We start from the raw sequence: 16938 nt of genomic DNA, 5'->3' as shown, positions 1-16938 counted from the left end.
TCTCTGCTCTGCTACAGGGTTATGGGGTTTTTTCAGGTATTTTTTCAAATTGGGATTAAGGGAGTGGCTTCCTCTTTCAACAATTCCACTTACCTGCTAGAAGGATGCTACAGTGACAAATGTAGCTCCACATGGAAAACATAAGTGGAATATTCTACTGCTCAGCAAAGAGGAACCTTCTCTGTCAGGGAGGAAGGTCTCTTGTGTCCTGTGTGGGACTCAAGCACCGTGCTCCAGGGCTGGAAAGCTTTTTTTCTGCCTTCATATTGTGATTAACAGCAAAAAATTCGAGTATTGACTCTGTAACTGACAACTTTGGCAGGTACCCCAAAAGCAGCATCTGTGCCAGGATCCAATGCCCTGGACTAAAGGATTTTTGCTCCTTCATTTCACGTTCCTATCTTTTTTAACTACAACAAGCAAAACTGATTCCTAATTTTATCCGGGACTTCTGGAGGGACAGGTGTGTTTTGTGCTGATTTTGAGTGCTGTAAACCCCCAGCTTCAAATTAGAAGAAATTAGGGACATTGCACAGTTCATTCATCTTCACTAATAGAGTTCCTGGGAAACACACATGTAGATTAAAGGAACACAATGGCCCCTAGCTGATTGCTTTGAGTACCCTCCAATGTCCCTACAATGGTATTGACTGGCTTTTTATAGTGTCCACAAAAGCCACACTAACCTTTTCTTGTCTCTTCTGTTGGCCTCTTCCCTCTGTGTAAACGGAGGTCTGAGTTCTTTCGGCCTCAAACCAACCCCCAAGCAGTCAGTGAAGGCAAACCTCACCTGAAGCTAGGAAAAGCCATGCAGTCCCAAAAGAAATCTGCTTTGGGACATCAGAACATAAACTTGCAAAAGGTGTGGACACTGGCAGAAGCAAGCATTACCAATCTTGAAGTAATTCCTCTGAAAAAATCTACATGATATGGAGCCTGTTGGGGCAGAAGGGGAATAGAAAAATGCAGATTTATTGAGAGAGGTCATACTTAGACGAGATAATATATCTGGAAGAACGAGCAGTAGCAGTGGTGTTTTTCTTCCACATTCACTCTCCTCAGGCTTCAATGGAAGCTAAGTGTAGACTGCAAACCACTCTGGATGTTACTGCTTTTGTCACATAAACAAGCTGAGACAAAAAGTAGCTGGTACCTCAGAGGAACTGGGAAGTGCTAGTGTGAAAATGACAGAAAGACAAAAGCAGGGAGAAGATCGATGCAGGATACGTGATGCTGTACCCGGTTGGTCCTGTGGAAGGTCCACGTCTTCCACCAAGCCAAGTACAAAGAGAAATGTGTGGGATTTGGCTTCCTGCCTCACCTCCAAAAACATTCTGTGCGTCCCCCATGAAGCTATGCCCTGCCTGCTACCGCCCACCAGCCCATTCGGGTCACCGAATCAGCTCTTCTCACAGGCTCTGTCCTATAGCAGCATACTTGAAAACTTCCTCGCAAATATTGCTTAGAGCTTCCTCGAGTTTGTGAAGTCTGAAAAGCTGAGCCCACCTCCTGCGTCTATCCTGCCCGGAAGCACTTGGTCTGTGAAATGCCCTTGGAGGCAATCGGGCGCAGGGCGAGTGTCCCGCAGAGCACCAGCGCAGCGGCTTTTACCCCAGAGCCCCTGAGTCGGGCCGGGGCTGCAGATCGTCCCGCAGAGCAGCTTTCGAGCGGCCGCGCTGAAACCGGCGCACCTACAAACCGTCCGGGAGAGATCTGGGCTGAGGCCGTCGGACAAGAGAAACGCGGCGAGGCTCCGAGAGCCGCCGAACAGCGCGGGGCCGTGTCGGGACCCGCTGTCCTCTGGCCCAGCACCTGCGGGCTCCCGCCCCTTCCCGTCCCGTTCGCTGAGTCCCCTTTTACCGCGCCCCCGGCAGCGGCTGCCGCGGCTCCCGCCGTCCTGGCTCTATCCCCCCGTGCCCGGCGTGCCTCTCGCCGCCCGTCCCACCGCGGTTTCCGACAGCGCTACCCCTGTCCCGGGGCTCCGACCGCGGCGCTCGCCCCGGGCTAGCCCCCGGATGCAGGTGGGGGGGCCGCCCCGCTCCGCCTCGGGGGCCCCGGATGGCATGGCCCGGCGCCGTCTGGGGTTGGGACTGGGGCCGGGGCCGGGGCCGGCGGGGAGGGGCGGGGCGGCCGGCGGGGGCAGAGGGATGCCCTGCCTCCCCCTCCATGCCGAAGAGGTGCGGGGGCCTCGCCTTCCCTCTCTCTTACCGCCCCCTGGCACTCCTCCCCCGCCCCAAGGAGGCCAGCCCGCCCGGCGACACCGTGCCAGACTTGCCCGCGCCGCCCTGAGGCCGGGTAAGACCGCAGCGGCGCGGCGGAGCCCCGGGCCGGCCGCCTCATGCACCCGCCCGGCGCCCCGCTCGCCATGGCCGAGGGCGCCTTCTCGCTGGCCGCCCCGGCGGCGCGGAGCCCCGGGGGAAACCCATCGAGGCTTCACAGCATCGAGGCTATCCTGGGGTTCACCAAGGAAGACGGGCTGCTGGGCGCCTTCCCGCCCGACGGCAGCGCCAAGGAGGCGGACCGGCGGGGGCCCCGGCATTGCCTGCCCAAGATGCCCGGGGAGCAGCCGCCAGCAGAGCCCCAGGGCCACTCTGAGCGCTTCCAAGGTGAGCGCTGTGGGCGAACGCCGGGTGCCGGGGGGCGGACGGGTGGGCGCCGCTCCCCAACGCCCCCGGGCAAGCCCCGCGGGGAGATCCCGCCGGTGACCTCCCGTCTTCCCCTCGCAGAGCCGTACTGTCCCGGCAGCGCCAGCCCCGAGTTGCCCGCTGGCAGCAGCGGCGAGGGGAAGCCGTCTGAAGAGGAACAGCCCAAGAAGAAACACCGGCGAAACCGCACCACCTTCACCACGTACCAGCTCCACGAGTTGGAGCGTGCCTTTGAGAAGTCCCACTACCCCGACGTGTACAGCCGCGAGGAGCTGGCCATGAAGGTCAATCTGCCCGAAGTCCGCGTCCAGGTAACGCCCGGCCCGGCCCCCCGCGACGGCCCGGTCCGACGTGCCTCGGCGCAGCCCCGTGGTCCCGGCGACCGGAGCAGCCCGGGTGCGGCGCGCAGGCCCGTGACCGCAGCACGGCTCCGGTCGCACTGGGGGCTCCGCTGGAGCGCTGGGCAGGGCTGCCGCACAGCCGCGAGCCGGCCCGGCCGGCGGGACAGCGCGGGGCTCGGGGCAGACCTGCGTCCGGCAGCCGCGTCGTCGGTGCTGCTGCCCTTTGTGTGGCGTGTCCCAGCCCGGGGCCGCTGAATCTGCTGTGCCAGGGCAGTGGCGGGTGGATGGGCGGGCCGGCTCCACTGCGGGACTGCTTTCTACCGAGCGCAGGGCTGTGGGTGGTGGAAGAACGCCCGAGCCCCCCAAATTCCCTTTTGCCCCAGCCCGGCAAGGCGTGTTTCCCTCACTCTGTTTTGCGTGCACCGCTGCAGCCAGAGGTGAGCCTCTTTCCACTGCCTGGGGCCTGGCTGATACAGCTCTGCTTGCAGGTTTGGTTTCAGAACAGAAGGGCTAAGTGGAGGCGGCAGGAGAAATTGGAGGTGACCTCCATGAAGCTGCAGGACTCGCCCATCCTCTCGTTCAACCGCTCACCACAGGCAGCACCCATGGGTCCTCTGAGCAGCAGCCTGCCCCTGGAGACATGGCTCAGCCCACCGGTGCCCAGCAGCACGGCTCTGCAGACCCTGCCTGGCTTTGTGGCCTCGCCGCAGAGCCTGCCTGGCAGCTATACGCCACCACCCTTCCTGAACTCTCCAGCAGTGACCCACGCACTGCAGCCCCTGGGGGCCATGGGGCCACCGCCGCCTTATCAGTGTGGGGCCACCTTTGTGGACAAGTTCCCTTTGGATGAGGCAGACCCACGCAACACCAGCATTGCCGCCCTGCGGTTGAAGGCCAAGGAGCACATCCAGTCCATCGGCAAGCCCTGGCAGACAATCTGAACTCCCTCTCAGCACCTGGGAGAAAGCCATGGGGAAGGCGCATTCCAGAACATCTGAGGGACACCCTTACCCTGCCTTGGCTGCCATGGATGGATGGCCAGGCACAGGAGGGCTGTCCCTTACACTTGCCTTTCCCCTACGCCTTGACTTGCTTTTGTTTTTTGTGGTCGTTTTGATTCCCTTTTCCACAACCCCTGAAGAGTTAGGGGCCTGATCATAGCTTAGGAAAAACAGTCTCTTTTGCTCTCCTTCTTTGGCTGGATGCTTTAGTTGTAATAAAAGCTACAGTAGGGCAAAGAGCTATGTAAGGTGGCTGGGAGCTCAGGATGGCTGTACCTGGGGAGGGGGTTCTACTTTTACACCATTAAATGGTACCATCTGCATGGAGGCTGCGTATCATGTTTCTGAACCCAAATGGGCATCTTGGGCTGGACCCTCTGCTCTGTGTGTGATGTACGAAGGGGTGGGAGATGCCTGGCTGTGGGCTCTTCTCTGTCCTCCATCAGCAGAACCCTACCCAAGCTGGCTGTGGCATTGGGGCCTGCATCCCCATGATGGAGAGTGTGCCCAGATGGGAGTGGGCACAGGGGGGCTCAGAGCCCTTAAAGTCCTTGGGCCAGGCACATTGCTCCCCACATTGCACTTGTAGAGCAGTGCCAGGCTCAGGTGGGCTTGGCTGGAGTCAGTGACAGTCCTTGCCTCTGCAAAGAAGGGGAATGGCAGGACCCCCAGGGCTCCTGCCCCCTGCAGCCCATCTGGGCTGGTCTCACCCACAGGGAGAGACAGATGGTCTCGGGTTGGGCACTGACACCCGGCTGGGACCTGGCAGGTAAATCCTGCCCACTCTGGCTGTCCAGGACAGCCCCTGGAGGCTGGCACAGAGCTGGGCCATGCCCGCTCCCCTGCCCACCCAGTGCCCATCGCCAGGCTGCCCAAACTAAAACTGCGGCATCTTTATTTTTCATTATCTCCGTTACTGCCTGTAATGGGGCTGAGAAGCTGTAATGAAACACCCCTTCTCCTCTGCTGGGCATGGGGTGCTCTACACACTCGGGAGGTTGTGGCAATTAATGTTTCTCATTAGGGAAGAGAGAAGGATGCACAAGTGCCCTCATTGTGTCCTGGGGATGATTCAATGCAGACTGGGAGACCTCTCCTTTCACCATTTCCCACTCGTTGTGGCCAGACAAAGGCTGGCGTCTAATTATATTTTCACAATCTGTGCGTATCTTTTAAGAGTCCAGTCAGAAACAAGTATGTCAGCCTTGTTCAGCTTCACTTCAGAGAGCTTTTTAACCTCAGACAGCGGTTTCTAAACATCCCTTCATAGCTTTCTCCACAGCAGCCCCCATCTATTGTATGGAGAGCTTCTTTTACAGATAATAGGAATCCCTCTTGTTTTTAAATGTCTTTTCCTCTGTCCCTAGCCTCCCTGCAGATCTAACCTGCCTCTCTGGACCAGAGCACACACTTTTCAGGACACCCGGCTTCCCTCCCCTGAGCTGTGCTGGTCCAGGGCATGCAAGGAAGCCAAGTAAGTGGTTCCCTTCAATCTGGGGGGAATGAAGCCCTGCTGGGGGAGACTGTCCTGCTGGGCTCCAGACTTGACAGTTCTACTGTGTGTGCATTTGTGGCGGTGCCCACCCTTCCCAGCACACATCTCTTTGCTTCCTTGGCAGAGAGAGGAAGTGCTGCCAGAAAAGGACTGCCATTGCTGTCAGGACAAGGGAGGTATTTTGCTAACTTCTAGTAAAACCTGAAGGAGAACAAAAATCATATTGCTTCAGTTTTTAGGTCTTATTCTAATGGTCCTTTCACAGGTAAGTTTTGCTTGCATCACCAGTTGCAAGAAGGCATGGCATTTTTGGTGGCTGCCAGAGAAGGATTTCTCTTGGTGCGCATGAGAAGCGCCTGCATAGCCTGGTTTGTGACAGTAAGAGACACATATTAATGAGTGACTGCACAGGCTCTGCACACTCTTCCTTCTCAGGGTAGGAACAATCTCACTTGTCATTACTTGGCTGCAGTCCAGCTGTGGCTCTGAAGCTGAAAACCCTCCTGTGCAGGTAAGCACATTAAACTGCTGCCCTAAAGTTCTCGCCTGTGCTTATTGCTCATGGTTAATAAGCAACTCCCCAAGATTTCAATAGTGCTTTTACATATTTTGGCATTACTACCCTCCCTTTCTCTTACCTGCAGTTCTTCTGTATCCTGTAAAGCTGTTGGAAAGAAGCCCTCTAATTCCTGATCAGCTGTCACCAGCACGGATGCTTGGTTCCTTGAGATAGTCAAAGACCGGCAGTAGATAAAACTACAATGACAGGGCAGCAGAAGTAGCAGCTGAAGATACCTGCTCACTTTTAATAAGGTCCTGATCCAGCACCTGGAAACAAATAAAGATTATGGCAAGATATGGTGGTTGTTCTTTTATTGGCATAATAAACAAGTCTTTCTTACACCTTGTACAGGTGAACCGTGTAAGTGGATTGACTTTGTGCAGCCATGTCCTTCAAGGAAAGCTGTGAGTTTATTGTTAAAAATGAATATTTTACCAGCTATGCAGAAGTGGGCAAATAAAGAGACAGAAGCATATGCAAACATCTTTCTTCTAGCCTGTCTAGTTTTCTGTGTTCCTACACTTTCTTTCAAATTGTCCCATTCCATTTTAAAAGCCCATTTGTTCATTTTGTTGTAAATATCTTCTCCTCCTTAATTGGGTGCTGAGTCTAATAATCCTGCCTCGGCTTGTTAACTGTACAATACCAGTCAGAGTTAATGACCCATTAGCGATTAATTCCTTAAACAGCATCTAATTGCTCACTGTAAAACCTTTTCTTAAAACTGGATTAAATCATCTAGATCCTTAACCACTTCTTTACTCCAACTTTGCTAAGGCTATTAGCATGGCCTTCTGAGTGGTCTCAGAAGGTTTTTCTTTTGCTTGAACTGCATTAGCAACATAGTATTTTTAGTGTCCATACTTTTCAACACCTGAAGTTATAAGGAAGAATAATACAGAAAAAAGACTACCAGAGAATGAGTAATTGTGAGGAAAATGCCATGATGGAATTTGTTCTCAAGAGTGTATTCTGGTCTCCCTTCCTTCTCTCTATCCCTGCTCATAATCCTGTCAATATTAAAGAAAACTAGCAGATACCTGAGCTCTTTAATTTTGACTTGAGGTTCAGCTCATTGGCTTCCCAATGGGAAGAGCAGGACTGTCTCTGTGTGCAGAGGACCCTCAGTCCCTGCTGGATGGCTCGGAAGCTGTCCTTCCCTCCGGAGCAGCAGGCTGGCTGTTGTGTGTGTTACTGCCATGGTAGTTCACAGCCCCTGTGACAGGAAAACACACGTTGCTCAGCCATAGTTTGAATTTCTGTTACTAGCTGCTGGGGTTGAGGGCAATACTGTTCCCTTCCTCTGCACAGAAAGCTGAAAGTTCTTTTTTTCCATCTGCCCAGGCTACATCTGACAGGCATTTCAATTATGGACATTCAGTTTCTTACTATTGCAACATCTCAAGTAGCTGCTTAAAGCTCCTGGTTACATCTTTCCTCATCTCTAGGGACAAACTATGAACAGTCATTAATTCAAGTGGGTTCCCTTCAGCTACAGTGTTTCAGCTTCTCTCTTCTATGCTGTCAGCGGTCCTCCTTGTCGCTGCTATAAACCTTGGGACTTCCTTCAGTAGTTTGTCAGCCACAGGGTACCCACCCGCAAAATGCTAGCACTGGAAAAAATAGTGGAACAAAACAAAACCGAAAAACCCCAAACAAACAACGAAACAAAAACCCAAAACAAACAAAAACCCCGAACCCCCCAAACAAACAACCCCAAACAACAACAAAACCAACCAAACAAAAAAGAAAAAACAACAACAACAATTAAAAAAAAAAAAACGAAAACAGAAAACCAAACAAACAAACGTGAAACCAAAAGCTCGTTAGACCAGGACGCTGACATTACCAAATACTGCTCCTCTCTGAGCATCTGTGCTCTGCCAAGGCATTATGTCAAAACTGGCTGACATTCGGCAGTCACTCCTGTGTCATCTGACACTTCTGCCCCGTAAAGATTGGGATTGCGGAGCCGGGCACTGCGGTGCGATTGAGATACGGCAAACAGCCGCAGCCACGGGGCTCACCTGGCACCGGAGCGCACAGGGACACCCTGCAAGGCCGGGGCTCAGCCGGTCCCGGGCTCACCGGAGCGCTCCCCTCACGGTCGGGGCTCAGCCGGTCCCGGGGCCCGGTCCCGGGCCCACCGGAGCGCTCCCCTCACGATCGGGGCTCAGCCGGTCCCGGGGCTCAGCCGGTCCCGGGCCCACCGGAGCGCTCCCCTCACGGCCGGGGCTCAGCGGGTCCCGGGCTCCCCTCACGGTCGGGGCTCAGCCGGTCCCGGGGCTCAGCCGGTCCCGGGCTCACAGGAGCGCTCCCCTCACGGCCGGGGCTCAGCCGGTCCCAGGCTCACCGGAGCGCTCCCCTCACGGCCGGGGCTCAGCCCGTCCCAGACACAGCCGGTCCCGGGGCTCAACCGGTCCCGGGCTCACAGGAGCGGTCCCCTCACGGCCGGGCCGAGGCCGCCCCCTGCCGGCCGCGGCGGGAGCAGGCCGTGGGGCCCGTGCCGGGCCGGGCTCTGCCCCCGTGCCGGGCGGAGCTGCCCCAGCGGGCCGGGCCGCGGGCACAGCGCCATCTCCCGGGCACACACGGGGCACGGGGGCTCCCGGCACAGCGGCTCCACACGCGCTGTCCCCGGGGGAGGCGCTGGCCTTTGCTACTGGCTTGTACACAGCGAATTTCACTGCTTAACTCAAATAAAAGCATAAACTCCGCATTTTTCTTGGTACTATTTATTGCGAATGTTGCAGTGTCATGTAGTTTCAAACTAAGAGATGAAATGATTCGATAGGTAAGTGATATAATTAATTGGAAGACCCTTCCGTGACAATTTTGTATATATATATCAAAGCCATTCAAATGAGAAAATGCAACCTTGAAAATGAAGTAGAGGATTTAGTCCTTGCCGAACCATTCAAGAATATGTGTATTTAAGTACTTTACACAAAGAATTCTTATTTAAGTACTTTACACAAAGAATTCTTGTGTAGAGAAAAGTGACCGTGTTGATTATCTGATACAATCAAGTGCTTGTGAAATATAGTCTCTTACAGAAAGTATTAAATTTCTTCATGATTTAGTGATCTTCTTTCAGCTTGGAGTGCTCTCTTTCATATTCAGAACTTGAAGCAGATAGTCCATCATCTAATAAAAAGAAAAATATATTATTTATAGACCAGTCCTGGAAAAAGTAATTCACTAAGATAATAAACCTTCTATAAGTTAATAAACCTAATAGATAACTGCTCTGTGCATTGACATAACAAACATATTCCTAATAATCTTTCTGAAACAGACCCCATTTGTCTTGGTTAGTGTAATAACCAACTGTCAAAGTAGGAGGAAAGTCATTCTCCCAAATAATTCTGTGTGCCATCTCATTTATATCCTGTCTCATTAGTGTGAAAAAGCCAACTAATAGAAACAATTTAAAGTTTATTTTCCAACTTACTTTTGCACTCAGTCCAACTTGCAGGAGAGATTTGCATCCCCTTTAACTACATTAACTGTAATTTATTCACAGAATAAAGAGCAGGCAAGGTATTTACTGAAAATAAAATAACACAGGTGCACCACCCTAAAACAAACTCCAAGAAGTATAGGGCTCACGTCTTCCATTTTTTGACTATTTGTGTGTTACAGCTATTTCCCTCCTCTGAGTGAGTCCTTTAGAAAGAATTCTTTTATTCTTAAGAAATGTGCAGCCCAGTGTGAGCATCACTGGTGATGCACTGAATGATTTGGGCTAATAAGAGAGACACTGAGTTGAGTCACCTGAGGTACTTATCAGTGATTACTTCTAGCTTTGGGGCTTCCTGATCTTAAACTTAAAATTCAAGTTTTAAATTAAATCAGCTAAATTTGAAAGCATCCATGAAACAAAGTTCTTGGAGTCTGTTTGTTCCCAGCACAGCCAGTCTTTGCCATGTGCAGCAGGTGGAGCACAGGGCTGCAGGCAGGCTCCTCGTGGTTGGCATCTCTGTCAGTGCATGGGAATTGCAGCCCTCAGTGGGCATGTGCTCCTGGGACAGCCATTCCAGAAGCTGGCAGCAGGGTTCATTATTTACCTTCTTTTGGTCACATTTAGTGTCTCAGACCAACAGGCCACTGCACAGGGAGCAGTAACCCGCTGCAAATCTGGTGTCTGGTTCCTCCTAGAAAAAGTTTCTGTTCCAAACTCACATGAAATATGCCTGGAAAAGTATTTAATGCCAAGGACAAATTTTCTGGAGGCACTGTGCCATCATCCTCAGCTTCCTGTACCTGGTAATCCTCTCCTGTGCGTGGACACCTTCCACAGTGGTACAGCAGCCCCTTACCCCAAGGTGTTGTCTAACCAAAGACTATGCACACTACAGGGAATGTCCCATTCCCTATATCAGAGTGCCACCTTTATAAATAAGGCCTCTTTTGTTCAAAATAACTTTAAAATGAAAAATAATTTTCATTATTTAAATGTTTAGGAAACTATCGCAGCCCTCAAAAGAGTAAAGCACATTCCTTTTGATCTTCATGTTTTCTTCATCTAGAAGAAAGATGTCAGAAATACCTTAAATTTCAGGTGCTTTCTTGAAGCCAAGGGGAAAACAGGACATCATATCCTGTCTGTGTATCATCAGATATTTGTGTCCAACAGCAGGAAAGTACAGCTACAGCTCCTTTAATTAGTTTTTACTTCAGGGTGGAGACAAATAAACCGTTGAATGATGGGCATCAAAGGCTCTATGGCCAAATGAGGTTCTGCAAGTTGCCCTCTATCTTAGTCATAGGAAAAACATAAGCTTGTTTTACTAATCCTTGCAGAAATCTGGATGCTTAAGGCAATAACCTCATTACTCTATAAGGACGTTCAATGTCTGGCCACAGAAATGCGGATGTTAATTTACAGTGAAAGTACACACATATGGGTATGATTCAACTTACCGGAGGCAACTTCCAGCCCTCCTAAGTAGGATTTATTGACAGATACTTTTAGAAGTCAGAACATTTCCCTCTTTACATTAAATAATGGAATTTGTTCATTTAGTTTGATTACAAAGCTGCACACTGCAGAACTGAAGATGGAATAGTTTATCTTTTAGATAGTATTAATAATCAGTTACTATGATGCATCACTATCACAAAGCTATAGCCAAAAATAAACCTATGGGCAGCATTCATATCACTGGTGTGAGAGACTTAAATCATAGCTTAATTTAAAGGGTGAGTTTTTGCCCACACTCAAATAAAAGGCTAAGTATTCACTGCCTTGATTGCACCAGGATTCCAGGAGGGAAACCAGGCTGAAGTTAGCCCAGGAATATTAATGACATCATATTGCAGTAGAACACGGAAAGGAAAAATTCTTCACATTGATGTCTTTAAGAGGGCGTATTAATCTTTTTATTCTATTTCATTGTCACCCAAAAGAATTCTGAAGCTTTATTGCCATGACTGTGTCTGAGGTATTATAAGGAAAGGAATTTTGTGGTGGATCCTGTGATTTATATTAGACCCCAACTACTTTCTGTAAAACATCACTGTTATCCTTCCCAGTGTATTTTATAGGATTTCCCAAAATAATAGGGATTAATCTGTTCCAAAACCTTGTTGTCTTGTGCAACAGCACTAGGAAGATCATCAGCTTGAGGGATGAGGAGGGGCAGTTTATCAGCAGCCCCAGAGTCCTTTAGCAAACCCAGGAATGACCACAGCAATAGCCAGCCCCTAAGGCAAAGGAAACAGGGACAAAGCTGGGACCAGAAAAAATTCTGCAGCCCTGTGGCTTTACTTGGCCCAAGGCAGAACATTCTGAATGGGGGGTGGTCAGTGTGATTCCTCCTGCCTCACACTTGTTTTTCACACCAGCTTGGCTTTGCTGGGCAATATGTGCTGCTGCTGATGTGATCACCTAAGCAAAAAGAGAGAAGAGAGAAGAGAAGAGGAAGAGAAGAGGAAGAGATGAGGAAGAGATGAGGAAGAGAAAAGAGCCCAACCAAGCAGCTGGAAGGGAACCCAGGCACTGAATGCATGCTGTCTTTATGCCCACTAGCAAATGAAGTCACCAAAAATACAACCAGTGAACGACAATCTGCAGTCAAGAGAAGAGTCTTACTGTACTGAATGTCTAACACATGATATGCGTTTCTGCTGTTTTTCTGAACAATCCACCAGTTAGAGGAAGCTGATATGATACTGTAAACCAAAAACTGAACACATGGAGCATCTTTACAGGCTTTATCTTACTTACATGTTTCCAACTGCTATTGTCATCTGTCTCCCAGGTGTTCCTGGTATACCAGGGGAGCCCTCCTTTTGAAAAGTGACCACTTTTATTTTCATTCCTTTCCAGCAGCCTTAGCAAATATTTTGAGATTTCTTCCCACTGCAGATACTCTTCCAGCTGCTTGATATTGTCAGGTAATGCTGAAAATGGTGTCTTGTTTTCTTCTTCAAAACCATAAGGAAAATCTCCACTGCTTTTTTTCCCCATTAAATGTCCTGTAACAGCAATTAAAGTAGCACAAAATTAACTAAAATGGGTAAAAATTTGACTGTTCAAACATCAGTGGTACTGCTATTGACAGAAGGGAAGGGAAGGGAAGGGAAGGGAAGGGAAGGGAAGGGAAGGGAAGGGAAGGGAAGGGAAGGGACAGGGAAGGGAGGGAAGGAAGGGAAGGGAAGGGAAGGGAAGGGAAGGGAAGGGAAGGGAAGGGAAGGGAAAAGGGTAGATAATGTCGAGTTGTAGCACTACCGGGAGTGAAGGTTTTGTAAGTATCACCCAGTACTATTAATTCCTTCTGTCTCTTGAACAATTTACATGGTCAGAGAAAACGAGGCCGAGAAAGGAGCAGCGATTAACAAGAGCTTTGTGTGGAGATGAGGAGAGGCTCTTGGTAAGATTTACTGGAATAAAAGTGGACGGGGAAGCTGAGGTTTTAAACTTACCCTGCCTCGACAGGGGACGCGGGAACCGTGCGTTCCCGCGCCTTTGTAGCAGTTAAACCGCACTTACCCACAGCCCAGTGGCTGCCGCGGGGGTAGATCTTGGTGAGCGCGGGGGTCCCGCCGGGCTGCAGGGGCGCCGCTCCGCCCTGCGCCGTCAGCAGCGCCAGCGCCAGCAGCGGCAGCGCCGCGGGCCGCCCGCCGCGCATCCTGCCCTGCTCGGGTGCTGCCGGTGCTGCCCGAGCCGCGCTCCGCTCCAGCTCCGCCAAGGCTTCGAGGCGCCGCCGCCGCCGCCCCCCATTTATCCGGAGCCGGGCCCCCGCGAGCGGAGCCCCGCGCCTGACGCCTCCTCACGGGGCCGCTCCCGCCCCGCCGCCGCCCGCGGGGGGAGCCGAGGCGGTGCCGGCCCCGGGCGCTGCCCCGGGCGGGGCGGGGGGGGCCGCTCTCTCTCCCGCTTCCCTTCGCAACACGGGCGGGTCCCACAAGTTCGTCCTCCCCTGCTCCGTTCGCCGCGGGTCGGCGCTGAGGGCGTCCCGGGGCACCTCGGGGCGGGGCTGCCGGCCGCGCCCGGGCACCGGAGCTCCTCGGAGAGCGGCGACGGCCGCGGAGGGGACCCGGGAGCTGCAGGGGGCGACGTCACCCTCACCCTGCGGGACCGTGCGGGCTTCGATTCGGCTGCACCTGGGGCAAAGGGCCGCCTCGTCCCTCGCTGCAACAGAAAGTCTGGTGCAAAGAGCTTGTTTTAATTTCCAGTTTCACCTAAGTTTCCTGTCACCAATGACAGCAAAGTGGATGCGCATTTACAGGACTTTCTGCTTTCCCTGAACAGGGACCCTGTAAACTCTGAAGCCCTTAAGGCACCTGGAATTGGCCAACTTTATAGTAAATGGGTGAAAAGAATTCCAGCCTGAAGAGGCAGTGCAGGGAAAAGATAGAGGCAGTACATCCCTGGAAAGGCCCTGAAGTGGAACACTGACAGTGGTTTCACTGCAGTGAAGGTGGGTGAGCAACGATGGGATATGAAGTCCTGATGTGCTGTTTGTCACCCAGGAGAACAGCAGGGGTAGGATGAAGGCACGTGTAATGTGATGATTTTGCTGTCTACAGAACGATGTCAGGAGCTGGGATGCATAGAGAGCAGAGCTGATTGTAAGGAACTTGCCAGCTCCTCCAGCTAGCCCCACATGACTGGAACTGAACTACCCCTACTGGAAACTCACACGGATGTGAATTAACATAATTTCCAGGCAAACTCTTGTACAAATCCTTTTGAAGTAAATCCTGCATCCTGCTGTATTGAGCCAAATTGTTCCCTTGTTTAGTCACAGTTTGTTTAGTCTTCTTTTACTGATTAATGTGATTCATTCTTTTCTTTTGGTTATTAATTATGCATTCCTGCTTAATTCACAACAGTATTCTCATGCCTCAAGTTGGACTGTGCAGCCCGCAGTGCAACTACCGACATGTGCTCTGTGCTGAGTGACAGCTGATCAAATAAAATATTGCCATCCAGAGAAACTTCTAATTGTTTGGAGCAATCAAGGCAGGAAATTGAAAAATCCAGGAAATTGTCCATTTTCAGAAAACAAAACCAAAACCAACCAAACATGAATTCTTACTCAGTCCCAAATCTCTTGTACTGAAAATATCATGCAAACAAATACACCTTTCTCATATGCTGTGTATGTACTATTATTACTATCGCCTTTATTATTTATTTACTTGTTCATAAGGATTTATTCTATTCTTAATTGATTACCCTTCTAAGGAAAATAGTAACTTGATTATATAGAGAAATATTATTACAGAAAAGGAACCAGGTACAACCAAAGGATGTTACAAACTGTGAGTGACTCAACTCACTCAAGACAATATTTCTCTTTAAGAAGAAGCCTGATAACATCAATTTGTGTTTAAATATCAAGGAACAGCTCTCTCTGTTTTAAAATACCCTTCCCCTTTTCATATATCCCATGGCAAAGCACAATGTTGCTGTGCTTCACAGCAGGAAAACATTCATGGCTTTTAAATGCTGTTACCATGATAACACTTTAATCTGCTTCCTTTACATTTTAGAAAAGCATCATTGTTCTATCAGCAACACATATTTGCTGGCTATAAAAAGGGATAATATCAGAGTGGTGTGCCTTTCATCATTTTCTTTGTAGGGATCCTGGCGTTACACACAGCCAGGATGTATGTACAGAACAAACACTGGCGGAAGCCTGCCTCCAACGTAATAACAGGCGTGATCACAGAGGAATACTCTGTAAATGTTGAAGATGCTGAATAGACTAATCTCCAGCATTTCCAACCTGCACTCAGGGCAGGTGTTCTGCAAATAACCTCAACATCGACTCAGTGCAGCAACAGTTCCCTGATGAACCGAAGACATTTCTCAGAAAAGAGCTCCACAACTTTAAAGAGGCTGAATAATATGAAATAATAACATTTATTTAATAAGGCCCAGTGTAAGACGGTTGGCACTGTTTGTGCTGCACTTTGGGAAGCCCTGGACAGTTGAAACTTAAGCACAGTGATTGCTCACCGCACATTTAACTTGTGCCAGGCTGCCGTGGGAGCCACAAGTTTGGGTTTATGGTTTTTGAGGTGGAGGGGTTCAATAACTGGAGAATTCAAATGGGAAGCATTTATGGACATGCCTGTGGACCAGAGCAGCCTACAGGGACCATCCGGCCCAACAGCCTGAGCCCTTCCAGGCTGCCCAGAAGCTCAAGGGCGCTGTCCAAGTGCTCTTGGAATGCTTAGCCTGGGGCATCCACCCTCTCCCAGGGAGGCTGCTCCAGGTCTGAGCACCCTCTCAGAATGGAAATGCTTCCTGACATTCACTCTGATCCCCCCTGGCACGGCTCTGAGCCACTCCTGTGACTAGATCCCAGTGTCACATTGGCCAGCTACAAAAGTCCAACTGCACTCTCCAAGTCGGAGCTGACTGTGCTCGCATTGGGGTAGGTGGAACGCATAAATCTGGATTTCAGCAACACTAAGAGAAAGAAAAAAATCTTATTCCACACACGCACTGCCTCCAAAAACCACATTATTTTTTCTTAACTGGGATGATACACTTCCAGGAAGACTGCATTAGCGATCCCAACATTATTCTGCCATGCCATTTATTATACTCAATTTTATTTCTATATAATTTGACACAAAATAAGTAATTTTTATAATACAGTTGGACATGAAAACCGTTTAGTAGGACACAAAAGAAGTAATATTGCTTGGAGAAATTCAGCAGTTGTCTGCTGAGCATGAGCTGTTACAACAAAAAAGGTGTCATTATTGTATAATAGAGTATTTTTGCAGAGGTAGGGGATTACAGAAGAAACAGAACTCCAGAGGAAAAAAGCATCATGCTGTTCCTTATCAAAGCTACAAAAACAAAGCCAGCAAGGAAAACAAGTTCTGCTTCGTTGAAGGTGCAACATCGACATTTGAAGATAAGAGAAAAATACCAAATTTCATAAAAGACAGTTATTAGGTAAGTTTTTAAATGAAAAATCAATTTTATGTTTAACACTATTCAGGTGTTATATGATAGGAGAGAATAATACATTCTCCAAACTGGAATAAGAGTTCTGGTTTCCCTGTCTTGGCCATATCCCTGAAGTGTACTGCTGTGCTATTCATTCAGTAATTCACAAGGGTTATTACAGCCCCAGAAAACCTTTTTGTTAGGTTAGTTTAAGAGCTAGAACACAAAAGGCAGATAGTCAACAGCCTGGGTGCTAGCAACACACACAGTCCCTAAAAACCAGGCCTCTAAAAATCAGGCCACCTGGGCTTTTTTCCTTACCCCGTGATGGAGCAAGTTTCAAATACAAGAAAAAGCTCTGAGTCCCCACTGCTCAGCAGCAAGTCTGAGTGGAACTCCCCTTCCTGGCTGTTTTTGGCAGCCACAAACAGCCAACTTAGGCGTAAGTCTGACTAAACTCCTAGAACTTCCTAC

At 50.1% G+C, this 16938-nt stretch overlaps 2 protein-coding genes across 3 annotated transcripts; one reads left to right on the top strand and one right to left on the bottom strand.

Moving 5' to 3' along the window:
• The first annotated feature begins 2338 nt into the window (after positions 1-2338).
• Positions 2339-3927, top strand: RAX (retina and anterior neural fold homeobox). Of its 2 annotated transcripts, none has more exons than XM_030237270.2 (3): positions 2339-2582; positions 2661-2956; positions 3475-3927. In XM_030237270.2, the coding sequence occupies exons 1-3, from the start codon at positions 2339-2341 to the stop codon at positions 3925-3927; spliced, it is 993 nt and encodes a 330-aa protein (XP_030093130.1). The 2 variants fall into 2 exon arrangements, with proteins under 2 accessions (XP_030093130.1, XP_009097893.2); XM_009099645.3 differs by having other exon boundaries at positions 2339-2606; positions 2727-2956.
• A 4831-nt stretch (positions 3928-8758) lies between these two features.
• GRP (gastrin releasing peptide) lies at positions 8759-13293 on the bottom strand. Its single transcript, XM_009099646.4, has 3 exons — positions 13039-13293; positions 12274-12524; positions 8759-9188 (listed from the first exon to the last, which is right to left on the bottom strand). Exons 1-3 carry the CDS (start codon positions 13175-13177, stop codon positions 9135-9137), a joined length of 444 nt encoding a protein of 147 aa, XP_009097894.2. The 5' UTR covers positions 13178-13293; the 3' UTR covers positions 8759-9134.
• Between the last annotated feature and the right edge of the window lie 3645 nt (positions 13294-16938).

Source organism: Serinus canaria, chromosome Z (assembly GCF_022539315.1).
Source record: "Serinus canaria isolate serCan28SL12 chromosome Z, serCan2020, whole genome shotgun sequence".
Taxonomy (NCBI): Eukaryota; Metazoa; Chordata; class Aves; order Passeriformes; family Fringillidae; genus Serinus; species Serinus canaria.
The sequence above is the reverse complement of the archived record's forward strand: the minus strand, read 5'-3'. Positions and strand labels throughout refer to the sequence as shown.